The following is a 19978-nucleotide window of genomic DNA, read 5'->3' on the forward strand; positions in this document are numbered from 1 at the left end:
CATATTTTGTTAGGGGACTGTGATACTACAATTAAGTACTTGCATTCCATCTCATATCAGGAACATCTTGCAAAAAAAGATGACATGTTCTGATAATGTTATCCTGGTTAATTAAATGTTTTATAAAAGATGCTACTTTATTTATTGACATTACATGCAATAAAATGAACATAATGATTTTTTTTTCTACCCTTTCGTGTTTGTATCAAGGTTTGTTAATATCAGATTCAGGGTTGCCAACCACTGTAAAAGTATTGTTTTATTTGTACTGACAGAGATGGTCACTCTGTCAATGTAAAAAGCAAACCATTTACTAACATCATCAAAAACACATGAAATAACTGCAGTACAAAAAACAAACAAATGTGTACTAAGGATTGTACCTGCATTCCGTAGCCAGCATTTCCTGTGAAATTCTGATTGCCACTCCTTCCGCCCTTGGATACCATCTTAAATATATAAATTGTGAACATGTGATGGCTTTACGTTCAGTTGAGTTTGAATTTATTTGTATTTAATTTTATTAAATTTGATGTCTGTCAGTAAATTTACTGACGGGTGGCAACCCTGGATCCGATCAACAGAACTTTGATCAGTCAGATTAAATTAATTTGCACCAAACTGTTGACACGAGAATCAGAGCTTGTCCCAGGTCCAAGTTTAAAACACTTTAGAATTGTCAAAAGTTACTTATGAACACACACTTAATTTCCCATTGAATTCATGCTAAATACATCGGAAGTAAACTTTAATTACACCCACTCATATTAATCCACTAAATCAACATCTGAGAGGCAGAATAACTACGACAACAACTGCAAGAAAAAACAACTGGTGACTGCTCATAGAGTCAACAGCTACGGCCAGGTAAGGTGCAGGCAAGGCAATATGAGCTTCCCCATAGAGCTCTACCAACTCACCTTAATAAACCTTAACAGCAGACCCTACTATGCAGTCCTGTGTTGAGTTGTGTTGCAGGTTTATTAAACAGGCGACTATGAAAGGTGCTGAAGTTCAAAGCACCAAACAGTATAATATGGGGGCCTTCCCGTCTGCAAGTTACAAGACCTACGTCAAAACGACAGTAAGGCGGAAATCCTGCCAAGAGAGCATGCATTCCTTTTTTTTCAAATGCAAAAGGCAAGGGCTATTACCTGTTCGTATTTCTCCAGCTCGGTGTGGTAGATCTGCCGGATCTGTGTCAGCTTGGCTCTGTAGTCTGAATGCTCGGCGGAGTTGTCCGATCCAGCTCCACCGGAGGCTGCAGCTGCCGCAGCCGCTGCTGCTGATCCGCCCCCTTTCTCAGGACCCGAGACACCTTCCGCCAGCAGCATATTGTCCAGACGCATGAGCTGGGCGTCTGGGGGCTCCTCCTCCTGGGCCCCCCGGATACTCAGCACTGTAAGACAGCAAGACGACAACACTATAATCAAATTCCATCTTGATATTATGATGGAAGCAGTTCTATGTCTTCGGGAGTTGATATACAAAAGATTATTCTTTGTGTTCACACCCTTGAAACAGCCAAATGAACTGAATCCTGAGAGCGTAAACTATACCAATGCTAGTCTTCTCTACCAACGCACTCAAATGCCTTGTGTATGTGCATGCATGGAGAGGCACAGCTTTTCATTTGATGTCCAGCTTGAAGTTACCCTACATTTGCATCTTTCCCTTGTTTTAAAGATCGTGTTTGTGAATTGCTTAGAACCTCCTGCCAATGCTTCTCCTTCAGTCCAGATTAACAATTAGGTACATGTCTTATTTATTTGATCTATGTATGTTACTGATTAAGTTTAAACCACACATGTTTTTATTGTGCTGTTTGTACTTTGCAATTGTCCTTTTGAAACAAAGCCTTTGGTCTTAATGGGTAAATCGCCTGGTTAAATAAATACATACACAAACAAATAAATCCTTATAAAACATGTTGGGGTGACACTGATCACAAGAATTCATAGATTGTATTGCATGTTCCCTATATAGAAAACAAAACACTACAGTATCCATATGCAAGCCTTCTCGGCAGTTGGTCAAATGACTAAATACAATTTGCTGGCATTTGGCCAAAAGCCATGACATTTAGTTGTTTGGTTAAATGCCAGAATGACTGAATGTAGCATTTATACAGCTTTATACCCAAACACAAAGGGCATTTCAAATAGTCACCCAGCCATAACACCAGGCTGCACTAGCAGATACTAAGTGGGTTCATACTGTATACACAGCATTACTGCAGATTGAACTAATTCTTTGTCTAAAATGTGAGCAGTGTAATTACATCCACTTTCATAGTCTCTGAACCCCCACTGCAAAGATGAGTCATCAAGTTCAGAACACTAGCTCTGTGTTGCACCAACAAACAAGAACACTTCCATTTCAGGATACAAAAATACAGGGCAGAAGTGAGGATTGCTATGCTTAATTGTATGATACAAGGTGACATCTGAAAAACTAGCAACAGAACAACAGGTACAATTGAAACACCCATACAGCAGTAGTCCTACACCCCATTGAGAGTGCTATGTGAGCCAGGTCTGTCAAACCCAGAATCAGTTAGCAAAGTAAACATACATATATGTGTATATACTGTAGGCAGCAGTACTTCAGTGTGCATAACATTTAGGAGTATATGTAGTAAGATTGGGCCAATAACAGAAAATATGTTAATGAAAAGAGCCGCAATATACTAATTTAAACATTTGTTGCGTCTTCTTAGCGAGATCTCTAGCATTACACTGCGAGAGTCCTGCTGCATTGTTCATATAAATAGCGGGAGCAGCAGAGGATAACGTCTATACTTGCAAGGGTGCAAGAATAAAAATAACATTGTTTTTGTTAAACGTCATCTGTACAATGAATTCTGATCCATTTTCATTTTGCCTATTTTAACAACTGTATATATATATATATTATATATATATATATATATATATATATATATATATATATATATATATATATATATATATATGAAGGGCAGTTTAATCCCATCAAATTCTATAGTGGGGCCCCCACCTTCACACACAAAAAGCTTTTCAAAATCTTACAGTAGTCCTTCACTAAACTGAGTATGTCTGTCAGACATAAAGAAGTGTCGAATTTAAAAACAATACAATAAAATTGCACACACATACATTTATATTGCTCAAAGCATTTTAAAAGTAAACCATTGCACTGAAATAACACTAATGTGTTTTGAGTAGGCTACACATTACATTATGTAAAAATATAAATTTCCACAGTAGGATTATACAGCATACTGTACAGTAGTAAAATCAAATGAATACCTAGTGTACTTGGTTTTTAACTTTAGCCTGCTGGTAACACAATATAAATCATGCTGCTGCATTGTACACACTAGTGTACAATGTGAATAAAAAAGATTATTTTATATTGAAAGTAAATGATTGTAACTTTTTATAAAATAAACTTGGCCTACTTAGTAGCCTAGACAATTAACACAAAATAGATCATAGTCCTAGAAGATGAGCTGGAGGGGCTCGTGGCACCTGTGTTCCCAACACACTGGGGAAACCAGAAATATCACAGAAACTTGTTCTCAAGGCTTGTAAGTACACCCTGACTTTAGTGAATATTAGGTTCTTGGGCTCGCCTAAAAACGCACGAGAAAAAGCAGACTGGGAAATGCCAGCAGCAATTGCGACTGTTTCAAAAGTTTCAAAAGTTCTTAACACACTGATGCAATTGTAAGTGTCGCAATTGTCGGCAGCTTTAGTACATCTCATTATAATATATGAGGACCCTCATTTGCACTATCTCCACCCCTTCTTTTTGTGAACTTATGCAGGAACACCCATAATTACATATTCATCTAAGGTTGAACCGCAGAGAAAAACTGCTGACGCAAAGCATTTCCTAAAAAGTAGCTAACAACATTGCTCATGCTTAGCACATTTCACCCTAGACTTCCCAATCGTTTGCAACTGGTTTGCAACTATTGCGGCATCTACCTAGTTACTAATATAACTAAAAAGGACGACAGAGGAGGGGTGGCAGCATCTGAAAATTAAGGTGTACTGTCCATAGTACGCATTGTATTACCGATAAGCAGTTTGCAATCCAAGAGGAAAAGCACATCTTTCATTGCTCAGAATGGGCAAACCTGTTACTTGCAGAGTCTGTCTGGACTGACCAAAAGGGAAGCAGCTGTCTAGTCTCCTTCTTCTTTAACACTGATGATTAAGTTTATAAAGTAAGAATACACCAATATATATTATTACTGTTTAAAACTATGATATTATAACCAGCAATATGCAAGGGATCAGAAAACCACAGTAGCCGTATATGAATTCAATTTGTAAATCAGTAGCACTGTTTTAAAATATTTACATTTGACACTAAAAATAATACTAATGTACAAGCTATACTTTGAAAATGAATTTACTACTCTTTCAAAAATGTGCCTTTGTACTTGGTTTAAAGTAGGGTTCATAGAATTCTAGATATTGTATTTTATATGAATTATGACTAGACATAATGTAATTATATTTTAAAAGATACATTTTGCTTAGTTTTTTTTTTCAAAATTGCCACTGCATACAAAAAACTGCATCCGCTTAGCTGCAGCAAAAGTCTGCTTCAAACAATAAATCTCCCTTTTGACATTTCACCAGTATTTACATTTTGAAGGACACAGGTCACGTGACAGTCCTATCGTCAAATATCACTCATAAACGTTCTCCTCACATAATGGTTTCACACCAAATGGAAATGTTTTGTAATTATTTTCCTTGCAACCTACACAAATGCTGTTGTACAGAAAAATGGTCTGTGTTACTCTGACAAAGTACCCTTTCCTTTATTCCCACTAGAGGTCTCTCTGAGTTTTATTGAGGAAAAAATGTTTACTTAATTTCTGAATATTAAAATAGGGTGTATATGTATATTATATTTTTAAATAACAATACTATTAACATACCTAATTAAAATGTAACACAAACACCTAGTAGGTCTTTATATTACCAAAAAGTTCTATTATTTTAAAAAGGACCTTTTCTCCATAATGTATATAAAGGTCTGGTGATCATATCTTCCTAACAGAATATGTTTTTCCTAACAGAATATGAAACTGAAAATCTTTCAGTTTATATTTTATAACACGTGATATTGAGGTTAATAGTGAAAAGGAAATGTGCAGTTTTGTCCAGCGGCAGTGAGAATGCATAATGTAACCATTCCCGGACAGTTCTAAAATGTCTCAAGATTCTCCTTGCCTACGAGAGGGTCAAGAACTTGGGCGCATTCTCTTAACTATGAGGAGGAGGAGCTGGGAGAGGTCAGGTATTACTGTAGGGATTCAGGGATGTACAAACATCATGTTTCAGAACTACGTGTCCTTTGTCGAATTGACAAGGTTATTTAGAAAATAAAATAAAATCATTATCGCTACACTACCTATGGCAAAGAAAACTAGATAGGTGTCACAGTTCATATTGCCATGCAAGGAATGTTGCCTGTAATCTATGCCAACCTTCTTTTATCTGTACAAAACTTGGTAGGTGCAGGAGGCTGAGGATTAATGCCATTTTCTGGCTGTTGCTTAGCTACTGCAGATCAAAAAGGATTGAAGGTTAGGGAAATGATTACAAGGTTATAACTCCTGTAAAATACCAAAGATTTACTTTTTCAAAGCTTAAAAAATATGTTCTTTTTTCCAAAATATTTTTTATATGCACAGTGTGTGTTGACCCGTTATACAGCAGAAACAATTACAAGGTGGTCGTGGCTCCCATTTCACAAGCAATTGCATTCTTGCTATTCGGCAGAACACAAATAGCACTGCGACTAAACTTAAACTTAACTTTTACACTCTTGTATGCACGGATAAGTAAATCTGTTGTCTCAGTGGCGCAGACTTTATTAATTTACAGAAAGTGTCCGTGTACTAATACCCATTAAACGTTCTGCCAGGTCATTACCAGAGGTATCAAACCTCTGCCACAGGCCATATTGACAATGTAGGGGTTTATTTTCACATCAGTCAGGTCAGCAAGCATGCAGGGGTTTCTAAGGGCATTGCTGAGTTGTAACCTTTTCACAAATATTCTCCTTTCTTCTTTGAAATCTAAATAAATTTCAAATCCACATCTTGAATAAAGCTAGTGTTCCTTCTTCTTTACATGAGGGATTAGGGTCTGACCGACACCTAAAGTTTACCCTGGTCAGTGAGGCATTTCCCACAGCCCTAATCTCTGTGTAAACAAAACACACAAGATCTTTATCAACGCATCTGCTGCAACGAAGATCCAACTATAAACCAGATTTGGGGAAAAAAAAAAAAAAAGAACAACTGGGTACTGTGGATTGTAAACCCATGTAACAAACAGCGTAGAATATATAAAGATTGATGTATTTTATAGTAAAACCTGTTTAAGGACCATTTGTCAAAAGTTCAGTTTCCTTCAATACATATCAAAGCCGCTTTTATTTTCTTTATAAATAAGCACACAAACTCTCATAATATAAATTAAATGCACAACAAACAACCAGAGACATTCATGTGCAACATTTTAAAGGACATTCTTAGGTATAAAACATGCTGGACTCAAATACAAATTAATCCACATAAAACACCCATGTTAGTGGTTTACAGTTTGAACACAAAACAGGAATTCCCTGCATCTGTCCATGCAATGATTAAATTAACTCCTGCCAGACTTATCTTTCACATTCAAAAATGTTTATTTTACTTGGCTTGTATCCCAATACCATGCTTTTAATGCCAGATAATCTGCCAGGCCAGTAACACTGCTGTTCACGAACCAGAATCCATTTGTAAGAAAGGCCTTCATAAAAACTCTTTGGCAGGGGTGTGTGGAACAAAGCACAGGCATTATCTGACAAAGACTGTTTTCATTGTCAATGGAGCGGTTTTACTTCAAATTATTTAGCAACCAGTGTTAACGTCTTTTTTTCTAAAATTAACAAAAAAAATACTAAATACTTCACACGTTTTTAATACTTCAGGTCTATGACACTTTAGGAGTCACTGTCAGGTACAATATGAACTGTGCAAATGCAAGGCAATGCAAATGGCCTTCAATGGCACCATCAGCAAGTTTTTCTCTCATCTCTGTTGTTTATGATTTTCTGCAAGAGTTGAACAAAGGGGGGGGCTGCTGTCCATAGGAAATGGATTACCATGGTATGACAGAAATGATTTGCATTCAGTCAAACACTGACCAGATGTGTCTTGCTAGAGGGGATCCCTCACTGTGGACAGCAGTACTTGCTACCCTACCTGGTTCTCGAGATTTGTAAAGCACACTATTTTGTGATATGACCCTCCCTCACCTCTTAGTCATTTTAAACCTTTAACCAGCATGAACTATACAACAAAAATGTTACAGGATGTACTTGGTACCTTATGAACAGGGTACATCCTGTCAAACCAGCTGATTAAATTAAAATTTGTAAAAAGCAAATGCAGGACGTCTGCAAACAAAGAAAACGGATTAGATTAAATAAATACAATCCATGACAGCCCTCCAGTTTCCATCATTTTGCTTCACTGCTGCTTATAATTAAAACATCCATTAATATGCCAAGCGGCTTTAATTTATTTTTCTTTAGTAGCGAGCTAATTGATTTGTCCTGATGCTGAAGCTGTTTGGGTCTTCTGAGTTTTTCGGAGTGCTGTTCCACTTAACTACTGTAGAAACGTAGAACTCCCTCACTACCCCACACGTCAAAAGCATCTTTAATTCTGTGAATACAACACTGTGTGGAAATATCGGAGTCTCTAATGGACATGTTTTCCCATTAGAAACAATTTCAAAGATGACTTGTTGTTAGACAAGCCTTAATCCTACTCCCCAAGCACTGATGTGCGATTCCCATTTGGAATCCGATTAGAGGCAACCTTTTATCCAGGCGCTTTGATTCAGAGGGGGGTTGGTTAAATACTGCACAGCACTGTTGCTGTTTGTGTTTACTCAATTGAACCCTGTCTTGCCATTATCATAACTGGTTACTTACATGGGAATAAGATACCGTAATAATTTGAGCATGACACACATTGATTGCTCTGTGGGCTCATATGATGACTTGCATTCTCCTGTTTTTATAGGGGACAATGGCTCTTCACTGCATTACCAGCCATCTTACGAGAGCAGAAGCTGGAAAGGTCACAATAGGTCCACAAGGACTAGCTACTGAAACTTCCCTCTTTCTTCATCATACTCAGCCCAAAAGACATCAGGTTTTTTTGTTTTTGTTTTTTGTTACAAACACTGGGCATTACCCTCATGGCACCTGGCCTTTGTAAACAAAATCAATGTTTAATAATATCTGCCATTGGACATCAGCATTTGCAGGGCATGTTTGACATACTGAAATCATATTTGTCACTGCAGCAGGATCTTTTAAAGTGATTTTATTTTTTAAACCAAGCATTACAACATCGAACGCAGCTGCTTCATTTCACTTCACATTCATGACATCCAGGTTCACAATTCCCATGCATAGTCCCTCGATGTTCAAGTAATTATTACACCACAATAAACCTTGAAAACACATTATTTCTTCAACTTAACCCTTTGTCTCTGGTGCTTTAACACAGACAAAAAGCAAATTTCAGTTCACTCTATTCATGTATAATTGAACCTTGTCCAGAAGGATGAAGTGAGCACCATCTGCAGCTCACAGTGCATTAGCATCCGGCAGAATGAAATATTTAAATTACTGTAGGCCACCGCACATTTTAATGACTAATTGGCAAAATTGGGTAATTCTGCTGTATTTATGTGCGAGGAAAGGCGGCTTCATTCTATACCGTACAGCAAACAAGCCCATTAGTTTTAAAATGACTCCTTAACCTGATTTAGTAAAAGATGCTTTCCATTAAGAGACAATGAACAAGAAAAAAAAAAGTTCAAAAGTACTGTACCATCACTAAAGACAAACCAGCCACCCCTTTCCTCTTGCTAAGCGGTTAAATTAAACCATGTTTAATTAATAATGTTGGCGTATTCTGTCACAATTAGGAAGATGTATGGTCAAACAAGCAAGTTGTGATGTTTCTGACAGAAATGATAAAAGTTCTTTCATCTCAGACTGGCAGATCACTGGCTCTTGGAACAGCTCCATTTCATGTCAACAGGGTAACATGATCCACTGACAACTGAAGAAGCCACAGCAACAATCAAGCAAACACTGACATGGACTGGCCTTCACATGTCAGGCAGAGAATATGGAAACAAAAACAACCTGCTTTACATTTTTATTATTATTATTATTATTATTATTATTATTATTATTATTATTATTATTGTCTTAACTATATTATTATTTGCCTCGGAGAAATTTAAATCCTGTCGACGGTAGATATTGAAAATTGATATATGTTTTAAAGTACTAGATTACCATGTAATGGTGTTTAAAACAAACTTTTATTTTGATTTTTTGGTAAAAACAAAAAACCATTACTGACATGCGTGATACTGTGTGTTGGGGGGGGGGGGGGGTTGCAGATTCCAAAAGTGTTCTTGGTTTTCCAAAGATAACATGACTGCTGAGCATGCAAAGTGCAAAAATAGCCACTCCATTTCCTAATGAGCATGAGATGTTTTCAAGTGCTGTATATACTGTACTGTAGAAGTATGAAAGCAAATCAATGACATTCAATTACTTTTGTTGATTACTGAACAAAAGGAGGTTGCACTGCATCTATATGCAGTACAGTAGCAACATCACATGCAATACAATGTGGTGTTGATGTGACTTGTTGGGCTTTTATGTTTCTTAAAAGCTTGATCTGAAATATATTTTATAATTGCCTGCACAGTTTACCAAAATATAACACAGTACAACATAGGTAACCCTTATCCAATAGTCAATAGCACTTAACAGGCTGATTAGTACTGTATTTTACAGTAATGCCCTAAAGACATTAAGATCCTTCAGGTTCTCAGATAGTTGGGTGGTTACAATACCAATTATATCCAAACAGTTAATAGCATTTTCTCCCCATAAAATGCATACCTAAGAGCACATGGCAAATGTGTTTTAAATGGATCAATTCGACACTGTGGCAAAGTGCCAGCCCCTGTGTGTATTCTGTGTTTTGTGTTAATGTTGGTGTGTAGTCACTGGTACACGGGATATAAACGGGTCTGTGTAACACAAGTGTTTAAAATGCATATTTGTATTAAGGCACAAGGATTCCACAGCACTTCACATGCAAGTAAAAAGTAATAATATGTGAGCACGGGGAATTGCACTTTTCCGCGACTCCAATTGAATGATTGATTAGCAATCGAGTCTCGGTACAGCTGCATAAAAGCAGCATGTTTTCATTCACTCGGGGTTGTGTGTTCGGTGAGTGGAGAATGGGATCGGAGACGGAGGTAATAATAATAATAACAGTAATAATAAGTAAAATATCAGCTCACCGTGTTTGTTTACTGTTAGTCCGTTTTGTTTGTTTATTTTGGCTACCAGTGCCGTGTCCTGTGTTTCTGTTTGTCTTACAACCGTTTATTTTCTGATTGTCTGTTCATTTATTAAATGCTGAGCGAGACCATTCGCTCAGCTCCACCAAACTCCACCTCTCTGTCGTTTATTTCCTGGTTCCTGTTTCTGGTCTGACGTCCCCCACTTCGGCCGTCTTTGTGACAAACACCATAAAAACTGAATCAATATGACACTTAAATCAAGGTTAATTTATTGCTACAATATTTAATTTCCAACATTACAAACAAATGTTAAATAAATAAAACTGGCAGAACTAGCAGTATGTTAGGTAGTAGTAAAGATTTTAAATAATTAACCCCTTGCGGTATGGTTTACGGCTGTTGTTGAATTTATAGTGACATTTTAGTATTATTTGTTTATGTCGGTGATTCACTGGGAGCACTTCATTATGGCTTCAGCAGTTAATAAATCACAGGCACAGCACCCTCACAAGACATCAGTCTGTGCTATGGTGGGCCTGTCAGCTACCAGGGACCACAACCAAGGTGACAGCTACACGCTATTTAACATCAGCATCATTCATTATAGTAATGCAATGTACTGAAATGGATGGGCAACCAAAACACACATAGACATCAAACTGTTAAAATCATATTTTTTGGTTGGATGGCACATATTTATGCCAAATCTAGTTTTGTCTTTTTACCAGAACACGGTACAGCATTGCATTGTAGCACGCTTGCAGTACAGTACATGTGTTCAAGTTTATGTCTGTCGGATTTAATTTGCCAGTGTACAGATTTGGCATTTGGAAATTGCACTGAATTGAAGTGTTCAGTCTAATAACTTTTTTTTTCAGTTCATACCATCAGAAAATTAAATGAAGTAATTTGTTTTGAAGAAAAAGTGTGCATATCCAAAATGTCTTTATTTCTGCGATTATAAATAACATAATCTGTAATCTGCAAAAGCATACTACAGATTATATATGTGTGTGTGTGTGTATGTGTGTGTGTGTGTGTGTGTGTTTGAACAGACCGCTCACAACTCTTCAAAGTGGATCCTGGTGGATGTTTTATTCAACGAGTGCCGGTAAGCAATACAAATGTATCAGAAAGGCTTTCAAACAAGATTCACTTTTCATCCTGTCATTAAATGCATGTATAGTGACCCCCCCACAATGTGATGTCACAGAATCTGGGCCTGACAATGTTTTTATGTGTACTCAGAAAAAGAATGGATCACATCAGATGAAATGCTGCGGTCGCACACAGTACAGTACAACCTCATATAGGACACAACTCCAAAAAGCTGTTACACTACGTCAGTCTTTAGTTCCCCTAAACGGATTTTGCAGATTTTGAATGTAGGTGGAAATAACGTGTTGGATTATTTACCCACTTAATTTCATTTTGTCTGTGGCAAAAGAACTGGTACTATACATTAATAAAAATAAAAAAACAGCAAAAAATACATTTCTTATGAAAAAAAGGTATATATATATATATATATATATATATATATATAGATATATATATATATAGAGAGAGAGAGAGAGAGAGAGAGAGAGAGAGAGAGAGAGAGAGAGAGAGAGATAGACAGATATAAACAAAAGCAATTGTGTGTTAGCTGCAGTCAGCAAATATGGTACCCTCTGCCTAACTTACAGAAAAGAAAGAACAATAAAAACAGGGAGAGCAAAAACAAGAATGGAAGAAGAAAGTAAAGGTGTCAATTAAAAAAATGAACCCCGGCGCATTCTAGATCTGACAGCTTGCGTTAGTGGACATGACAGCCATCACATTAGCCAGCTTTGGTGGCTTCTTGTCTTTTGTGGTCTCCAGAGCTCTGAACCAGTAGTTCCGAGGGGAACGGATAGACACACACACATTTGATTTGGGGGTTGAACACCTCCCCTGCAGCTATTTCTAATAATGGTAATTATAATCATTGAAAGTTTAAGCAGGCCAAACCAGGCCTAGGGGCTGGCTGTAATGAAGCAGTCAGTGGTACAGGAAAGCCATTATTTACCCTGTATTTTAAAAGAAAGGGGGTTCTTAAAAGAATGGTGTTTTTTTGTTTTTTTTAAAATAGACAATATATTAGGCCTGTTATTATGAAGTTATTTTTTTGTCTTAAAAATATGATGCTTCTTGATCTAATCTTGACTAAAACTGTACACTTTCATATAGCACAGTTTGCATATCCAAGGCTTCATCTGAAATATTTGAGGCCCTTTATGTTATATATAATACCTGGACATGCAAGACCACAAGAAATGTATTCTGACTCTGAAACTGTTAAACTTTTAAAATGGTGCTGTATATATAATCTCCAAGGTGCTTTCAATTAAAAACAAATTGGTACCTTTTTAATCTATAGACAGGTAAGTTTCGCGTGGCCGATGCAGATCCACATTACAAACACATAAGCGTAACAATAGCGTGAGATGTCTTCATGAAGGGTTTAAAAAAAAAAAAAAAAACTAAATACAAAAACGGAACTGACATTTCATTTGAACATGGCGACGCTCTTAAATGATGTCATTAGGTTCTGCAGAGTGCTTTCGATTCAAAGGGAATTGTCAGCTTTTAACTGGCCAATTATCATCATGTATGTTTTGCCTCATCTCAATATATATATATATATATACACACACACACACACACACACACACACACACCTACGTATACATACACCTAAAATACAAAATTACATTTAAAATATGCAAATGCCTTTTTATATAGCCTAGGGATATAAAATGTAGTTTGCATCTTTACTGTGTATGCGTGTGTTCTTGTAGATTTATATGTCAATACATATTCTGAAAACAAATTAACCCCTATCATCATTCATTTTATACAGGAATATTACACATAAACACACACTTTTCATAACTTGGGAAGACTATAATTTAAACAGCACACCACGTCCCAGACGAGGATGAAACCCCCTGGGGGGAAATCTTGATGGGTTTGTCATGTCATTAGTGCTACCCCACCTCATCTCACTGCCCTTATTAAAACCATTCATTCAGCAGATTAAATGAATATGTCACATGCTTTAACACTGGCGAGCAATAAGCTGTAAACCAATACTAGTCTAAAATAATAATCAAACAAAAAGGAAAGCCTTTTTATTCTACTCTTAATAATCGGACATTTCATCGATGTGTTTTGGATTTCTTTTCTCCCTATAACATAACTTAAGTGTGCTTTGGGGTTTGTTTTTTTTTTTTTTCACACAAGAAATGTTGCTGTTTGAGACACAAAGCTGCCTACCTGTTCTGCTCAGGTAGTGTGTTTTAATGGAGGGACCACTAGCATATGTTGGCGAAATTATTGTTGTCTTTCTCCCCCTTTTTTCTGTCACCGCTAGTATCCTCCTGTTAATGATGTATCGCATGTCAGTGGGAGGTTTCCTCGCAAAAATCATGAGGTATAAATGAAAGATTATCCCTTTTAAGGAACGTGACATTGATCCAAGTTCTAATTAAATTATGCATGTTTTTTGCCAAGTCAATTTTGGAACTCTAACATCACTGGCACAAAGTATCTTCTTGTGATTTATCCCACGTTTCTGGACAGCGTTTACCAAGAAAAGGGTAATTTTATATGATTTCAACACTGGTCTTAAAGGGGTAACCATCTCTTATTTATTTAATCTCTTATTTATTTATTTAATGTACAGCTATTGTCTGGTTTTAGTCTCATCTCTTTAATTGTCTCTTTATTAGATGAGCTACGTTATGTATTCTTCAACTGTGACAGATTCACTGTTATTTTTGTTTAAAACCACATTAAAAAGAGTAATAAAAAATAAGAGGCATGCTGCCTCTGATATGATGTGGTGATTAAATTTCACAATTGCTTTAACTTCACACCTTTATTTCTTAGCATTTGATTGTTGATTTTCCCCCTGAGCATGGCCCATGAATTAAAATACATTTTTGTTTGCTTTTAGTTTCAAAACGTGATTTCAAATAAAGGTTTTCCAGATCTCAAATGGAAATAACAGCTACAGTGCTGTGGCTCTGGTGTTTCTGAAAGCTCCACAGGAGTAGATTAAATTAAAAAAATAAATAAATGAAAAAAATTGCTATGTTGCAGAGCAGTAAGTGCATCGCAATTTTAAGGTGACTCTCAATGGGAGCTGCCCTGTCACATCTACATGAGGTAACAACAAAAGGCCAGGGCCTCTCATACCCGTCGAGGGGAATAAAAAGACCTGCCATCATCTCACAGGCCAGCGTGTTTGTGTTCGCTTGTGTGGCAGCTTTCATAAGGCTTCGCTCTTTGACTGCAGATGAGTTTATGTGAAAGTAATTAACAGTAATTAATCCTTAATTACCGTAATTAGCCAAGTCGCAGTAAATTAAACCACATCTGGAGCAGATGAGGGTTTCCGAAAGGAGGCAGGCAGCAGTGACGATCAGAGAGACACTGAATTCATCTGACAGGATTTGTTTAAGTCTACCTGTTGCACCAGGTCTCATCTACATAATCTGCACATATTTTGTTTTTTTAACCTTAGCCTGCCGTCAGTTGAAAATCAGTCCCGTCCACAAACAGCACCGTCATTAAAAAAAGTCAAGAGACCACGAAATCATATAAAAGTCAACCCCCTTTCCTGTAAGCAATAAATATCCAAAAAAATGAAATTGGCTTATTATACAGTGTAATTGTTTCCTATTGTGTAGTTGTAAATAAACAGTATAAAACTAATGAACCAGGAATAACACTAGCTTGTGTTTGAATAGTATTATATTATCTGCCTCCACTCATTTGACCCTCGACTTCAACTTGGACAAGTAAGCCGGAAATAAGTGTTTTGACTAACTGAATTCCTCTAATGATACAGGCAGGGATGATCAATTATCTTTGACCCAGAGACATGTGGATGGATTAGTGCTCTTTTATAGAAATCTCACATGACCTTAAAAACCTGCCAACGTGGAACAGCCAAAGGAAAGTGCACATCCTGGCTAGATTAATGTGTTTATCAAATGCTGTACCGTAAACGTGTGCGTGTGCGTGTGTGTATGCGTACAATTACATTTTTTCAAACTCTTCCCTGGGTAATTCAACTGTTTTTCAAAAACTGTTGCTTGAAGACTTTCTCGAAAAAATTACATCGAGCAATTCATTTTGGTATTGTTCCTCTTTGAAAATCATCAATACTGGGATCCTACAGGTTTGCTTACAATTACAAATGAAGCATCAGCCTATCACTTAAGTTGCATACTTAAGGACAGACCAAACAGATTCCCCCATATATCTCCAGATTCTGGTCCTCAACAACTGGATAGGTATACCCAGTCTTCAATGATATTCACTGTGTTCAAAACTATGGCTTACATTAATATATTGTTCACAGCTTTTTATTTAGTTATTCCTTTTATAAAACAGAGTATCAAATGATTAAAACACTTTTTTTTAACTGCTTTAAAACACATCTACTGTGTTTTTACTTAAGCATCTCGAAGTCAAGCTGGTATTTACAAGCATAGCAAATAAAACATTTTGAGAGGGCATTCAAAACGTTTCATTTTATTAAAAGTAAGGGAGACAAAGTACCAGATTTATCGATGCTGGTGCGTCTGAATAAATTAAGTAATTAAGCAATTAAGAAAATGATCACTCACTGTCAAATCCATGTAAAGGTATAGTATCTACTTCATGCTTACTGTTAATTTCAAAGGCTTTTATAATTTATTTTCATGTTACCTGACAAGGAAACCTTTAACCATGTAGTATATGAAGTATGCAATATAACTAACTAGCACAATAAGCATACCAAATTGTTTTCCAAATCTTCTTTATAGGTTTTACTTACTGTAATGACACACTCAATGTTTGTTCTATGCGCATTTAATAGTGGATCCTAGGGTATACTGTAGGCAGGGTTTAAATTCTGCCAGTACTCACCAGTACTCCATACCGGGTCTTATTTTAATGCCCATACTGGGTACCGGCATGTATTTCATCAGTTTTTCATCCAACGCACTTGCACTCCATACATTCACACAAGCACAATGTTTCTCAAATATGCTTTCGTTCAACAGAGTTCATGCTGCTTGCATTCTGTTTCCTCATTCTCTGTCTCTTAGCTGCTATTGGCCACCATTAAAGTCAGTATAATTACTGCATGTTGATTGTCCGAGCTTTCATTCTGAATAGATTTCATTTTGGCATGCGTCACAAATCTCTCCCCATTTCGCTTTGTGTCAGTGCTCATTGGTTGATCAACGAGAGAAAACTTTAGCAGTGAGACATGCAAACATGGGGATGGAGTAATTATTATTTTCTTAAGTTTGGAGAAACTATCTGAATATTTGAACAACCATTGCTGCGCATGAATTTGAAGGCAAAAATTCCGTAAGGCATGCGTAAACCACAGTAATCATATCACTTCACGAAAATGTGTAATTTGTCACTTTGTTACTGTGTAGGAACCACAATGCCAGTGATTAAAAGCTGACATTTAAGCACCTTGCAAATAACATACGAGGACAGTTAAAAGTTCATTTTTGTTTCTGGTAGGTGTAAAATAAGTTTTTGAATCGATTTATATTGAAGCTTTCTACATTTTTACTTTGATAAATAATGTAACAAAGTGTGCTCCAGGGAATAGAAAGAGCTCCTGCCATTCCCATTACAGCTGAGTTAAAAGTCCCCCCATTAATACACTAAGACGATTCATAAAACAGCCTTCTGCTAAAGTCCCTCCCTATTCTACATCTCTGGATTAATTACACACTTTAATGAGATACATTATTAATGTGACTCTTACTTGGCAGTTTAAGAAAATTCAGTGGAGCAGTCAATGGAGAGAAATGGGTTTCTAGTCATCATTATAACATCACAAGCTTCCTGTGGGACTGATCTTCCAAAGAGATAGAAATAATAGAATTTTGCATTTTACATAATACTTGTACAGCAAGCCTTTGTGATTATAATATATTTAAAATAAAGCAAAGCGCTAAGCATGAAAATTACTTTTCATGAAATTATGACATCTTAATTGCAAACCAAAGGGAACTGGAAACAAAATCATCACATGCAGATATTAAAGAAAAGCTGGCAAGCTGGATGCTAGCTTAAAAACACAAATACATTTTGTTGTGTGCTGTTAAAAAAAAAAAAAAAAAAAAAAAAAAACCTCATCATTTCCAATCAGGGACTATAAAAGGAAGCTATACCCTAAGTTGAACTCTCACCCTTTAAAGCTACACAAGACAATCACATCAGGTGAGTATGCTGCTGTTCTGAGATGTATAGACCCTGCTTAACCAATTTCCATCCTTAAAACTGTTTGGCATATCATTCAATACAATAATCCAAATTAGAGAGGTCCAGGACTGAGGCCCAGATGGTAGAGGGAGAGCGGAACGCTCTGCAAAGAAAATGGTTGTTATGACGTTGAGAAGGGCCAAGGGACTAAAATAAAAACAAGCATGCAAGTGTCTTGCACCCGCCGATTGTTGCATTAGAGGTTAATGCTCCAGCGAGAAAAAGTGTCATCAGAAAATCACAGAGCCGAGCAGAAAAAATACATAGCCGCTGACAATGAAGTAGGACTGCAGCTTGGGAGAGCACTTCAACTTACCCTGCAGAGGAAGCTTGGGAGGAGCTTAGGATACACAGCAGGAGAGTGAGAACTTACAACTGTTACTGCCAGGCACGACGCAGACTAAAGAGCCTATATCACTTCATGACAGAAAGCATGTACTACTCCAGCTATGGCCTTGGTGGTCACCTCTTCTAAAATGACGTGTTCCTACATTTAAGTGTAGGCACAACAGAGTGAATGGAAGCAGCTTTGATATTTGACTACATAAAAACAGCTAAGCAAAATCACATAACTTGATGCAACACCTTCATTACAGGCCTCACAATGATAACCTTTTAAACACCTTAACATACCCTCCAAATGACCGTAACATGCAGAATTTGTATGAAGGATTTCTTTATATGTTCTTATAGTGCACAGACAGCCTTAATGAGCGATAATGTCAATTTCTAAACACAAGGGTACTGATATTTCCCCTGTGTCTTTCTGTACATAGACAGAACAATGGATGTTTATTCTTATTCATGGCATTGCTTTAAAGTGATGATAGTTGAAAACAAACTGCAGGTGCTCTACTGCATCTTGGGTAAGTTTGAGCTATAACCACTATTGTCGACAGAGTTCCCACAGGAACATCCATTTGTGTTTCTGTGTATGCTGAAAGCAGCCAATGCTAACTGTGTTTTTGGCATGGTTGAAAAACAAAGTAAAATGTGATTTTGTTGTTTTAAATGATGCTACCTCAGTATAGCAGCCACTATGGGAGTCTAAATATTTAAAACATACATTAAAGTGCAGTCCTAGGTAGTCATTCTGCAATGTACATTGTGTCAGTATCTTCAACTAGTCTACATACTGTGTCAAGCCTAATGGCACACTGTTTGCATTTTAAGTGTAGGTCAGACAAAACAACTTTGACATTTCAACAAGGAAATATTCATGGATTACGGCCCATTTATCTGTATAAATGATGGCATTAGATTGGTCATGTTTTTTGCCTGAGCAAACATGCATAAACAAACAGTTTTTCCGCGTAACAACTACAATGCTATAAAATTGGCAAGATGCAGGAAGCAGCAGTTTAATTTTTATTCTGAGTAGTTTCATGCTTGGTTTATACCTTTAAAATAATTTAATTCCTCTCTTGAAATAGTGTCCTTTGTCATGATATAGTGTCCTTTGTCATGATAATCATGTATAACTAACAGTGGGCCCTGGTTTGCTTTAGGTGAGATTATATCTACCCTAGATAGACAATTAGAATAGATCCCAATATCATAATAAATTAAACAAAGCCTTAACATTAAAGTTGGATAATAAAAACAGGTTGGGGGTTGGGGTATGTCTCAAGGTCCTTTCTGAAAAGATTTATTCAGCTTTTCATTATTACACAGCTGCCAAAAAGCAATAATCACACACGCACACCCTCCCCCCCCCCCCGGTTCACTACAAGCCTCAGGTTTCCTTGTTTAATAATGCTGTTGTCCAGTCAGGTCGTGCCTTTAATTGCATCCCACACTGACACGATATCAAGGATTTCATTCTATGTGCTGAAAGAACACCTCTCACTCTTCTTTAAATAAGAAACACTAAATAAAAACAAAACTCCAGCATCTGTGCTTGACACCTCCAAGAGCTTAATAACCAAGTCACTTTCTCTCCTCTTTTATTTTTCATTTTTACATTTTAAGCATAACAGCTGCATAAAAAAATGAATGCTGCATATTTGTTTGTTAGTGGTGATGCACCTGCCAGTGGTAAGGGATGCAGTAAGCCCGCTGCTCTGAATAACTCCCAGCTGTTGGAGGTATTTTTAGCTTCTGTTTTTATTTGAACACCTGCCTGGTCTGGAGTGTTTTCACAGAAAAGTTTGGACATCTTCCACTGGAATATTCTAGTAAATAAAAACATGTGTTACTGGCTCACCAACCCACTTCCAGCTGCCTGTCTTCATTACCTTTTTTTCTTA

At 36.8% G+C, this 19978-nt stretch overlaps 1 protein-coding gene across 4 annotated transcripts in view; it reads right to left on the bottom strand.

Moving 5' to 3' along the window:
* LOC121294133 (pre-B-cell leukemia transcription factor 1) overlaps positions 1 to 19978 on the bottom strand; it is a 67923-nt gene that overhangs the window by 10921 nt on the left and 37024 nt on the right. For 2 of the 4 annotated variants that reach the window (XM_041217717.1, XM_041217719.1), the window contains exons 3-4: positions 1155 to 1399; positions 384 to 449 (exon numbers count right to left, since the gene is read on the bottom strand). In XM_041217717.1, coding sequence (XP_041073651.1) covers positions 384 to 449; positions 1155 to 1399 — 311 coding nt within the window. The remainder of the gene's footprint in view (positions 1 to 383; positions 450 to 1154; positions 1400 to 19978) is intronic. The other 2 variants (XM_041217718.1, XM_041217720.1) reach the window with 1 other exon arrangement.

This window comes from Polyodon spathula, chromosome 18, assembly GCF_017654505.1.
Source record: "Polyodon spathula isolate WHYD16114869_AA chromosome 18, ASM1765450v1, whole genome shotgun sequence".
In the NCBI taxonomy this organism is placed as follows: Eukaryota; Metazoa; Chordata; class Actinopteri; order Acipenseriformes; family Polyodontidae; genus Polyodon; species Polyodon spathula.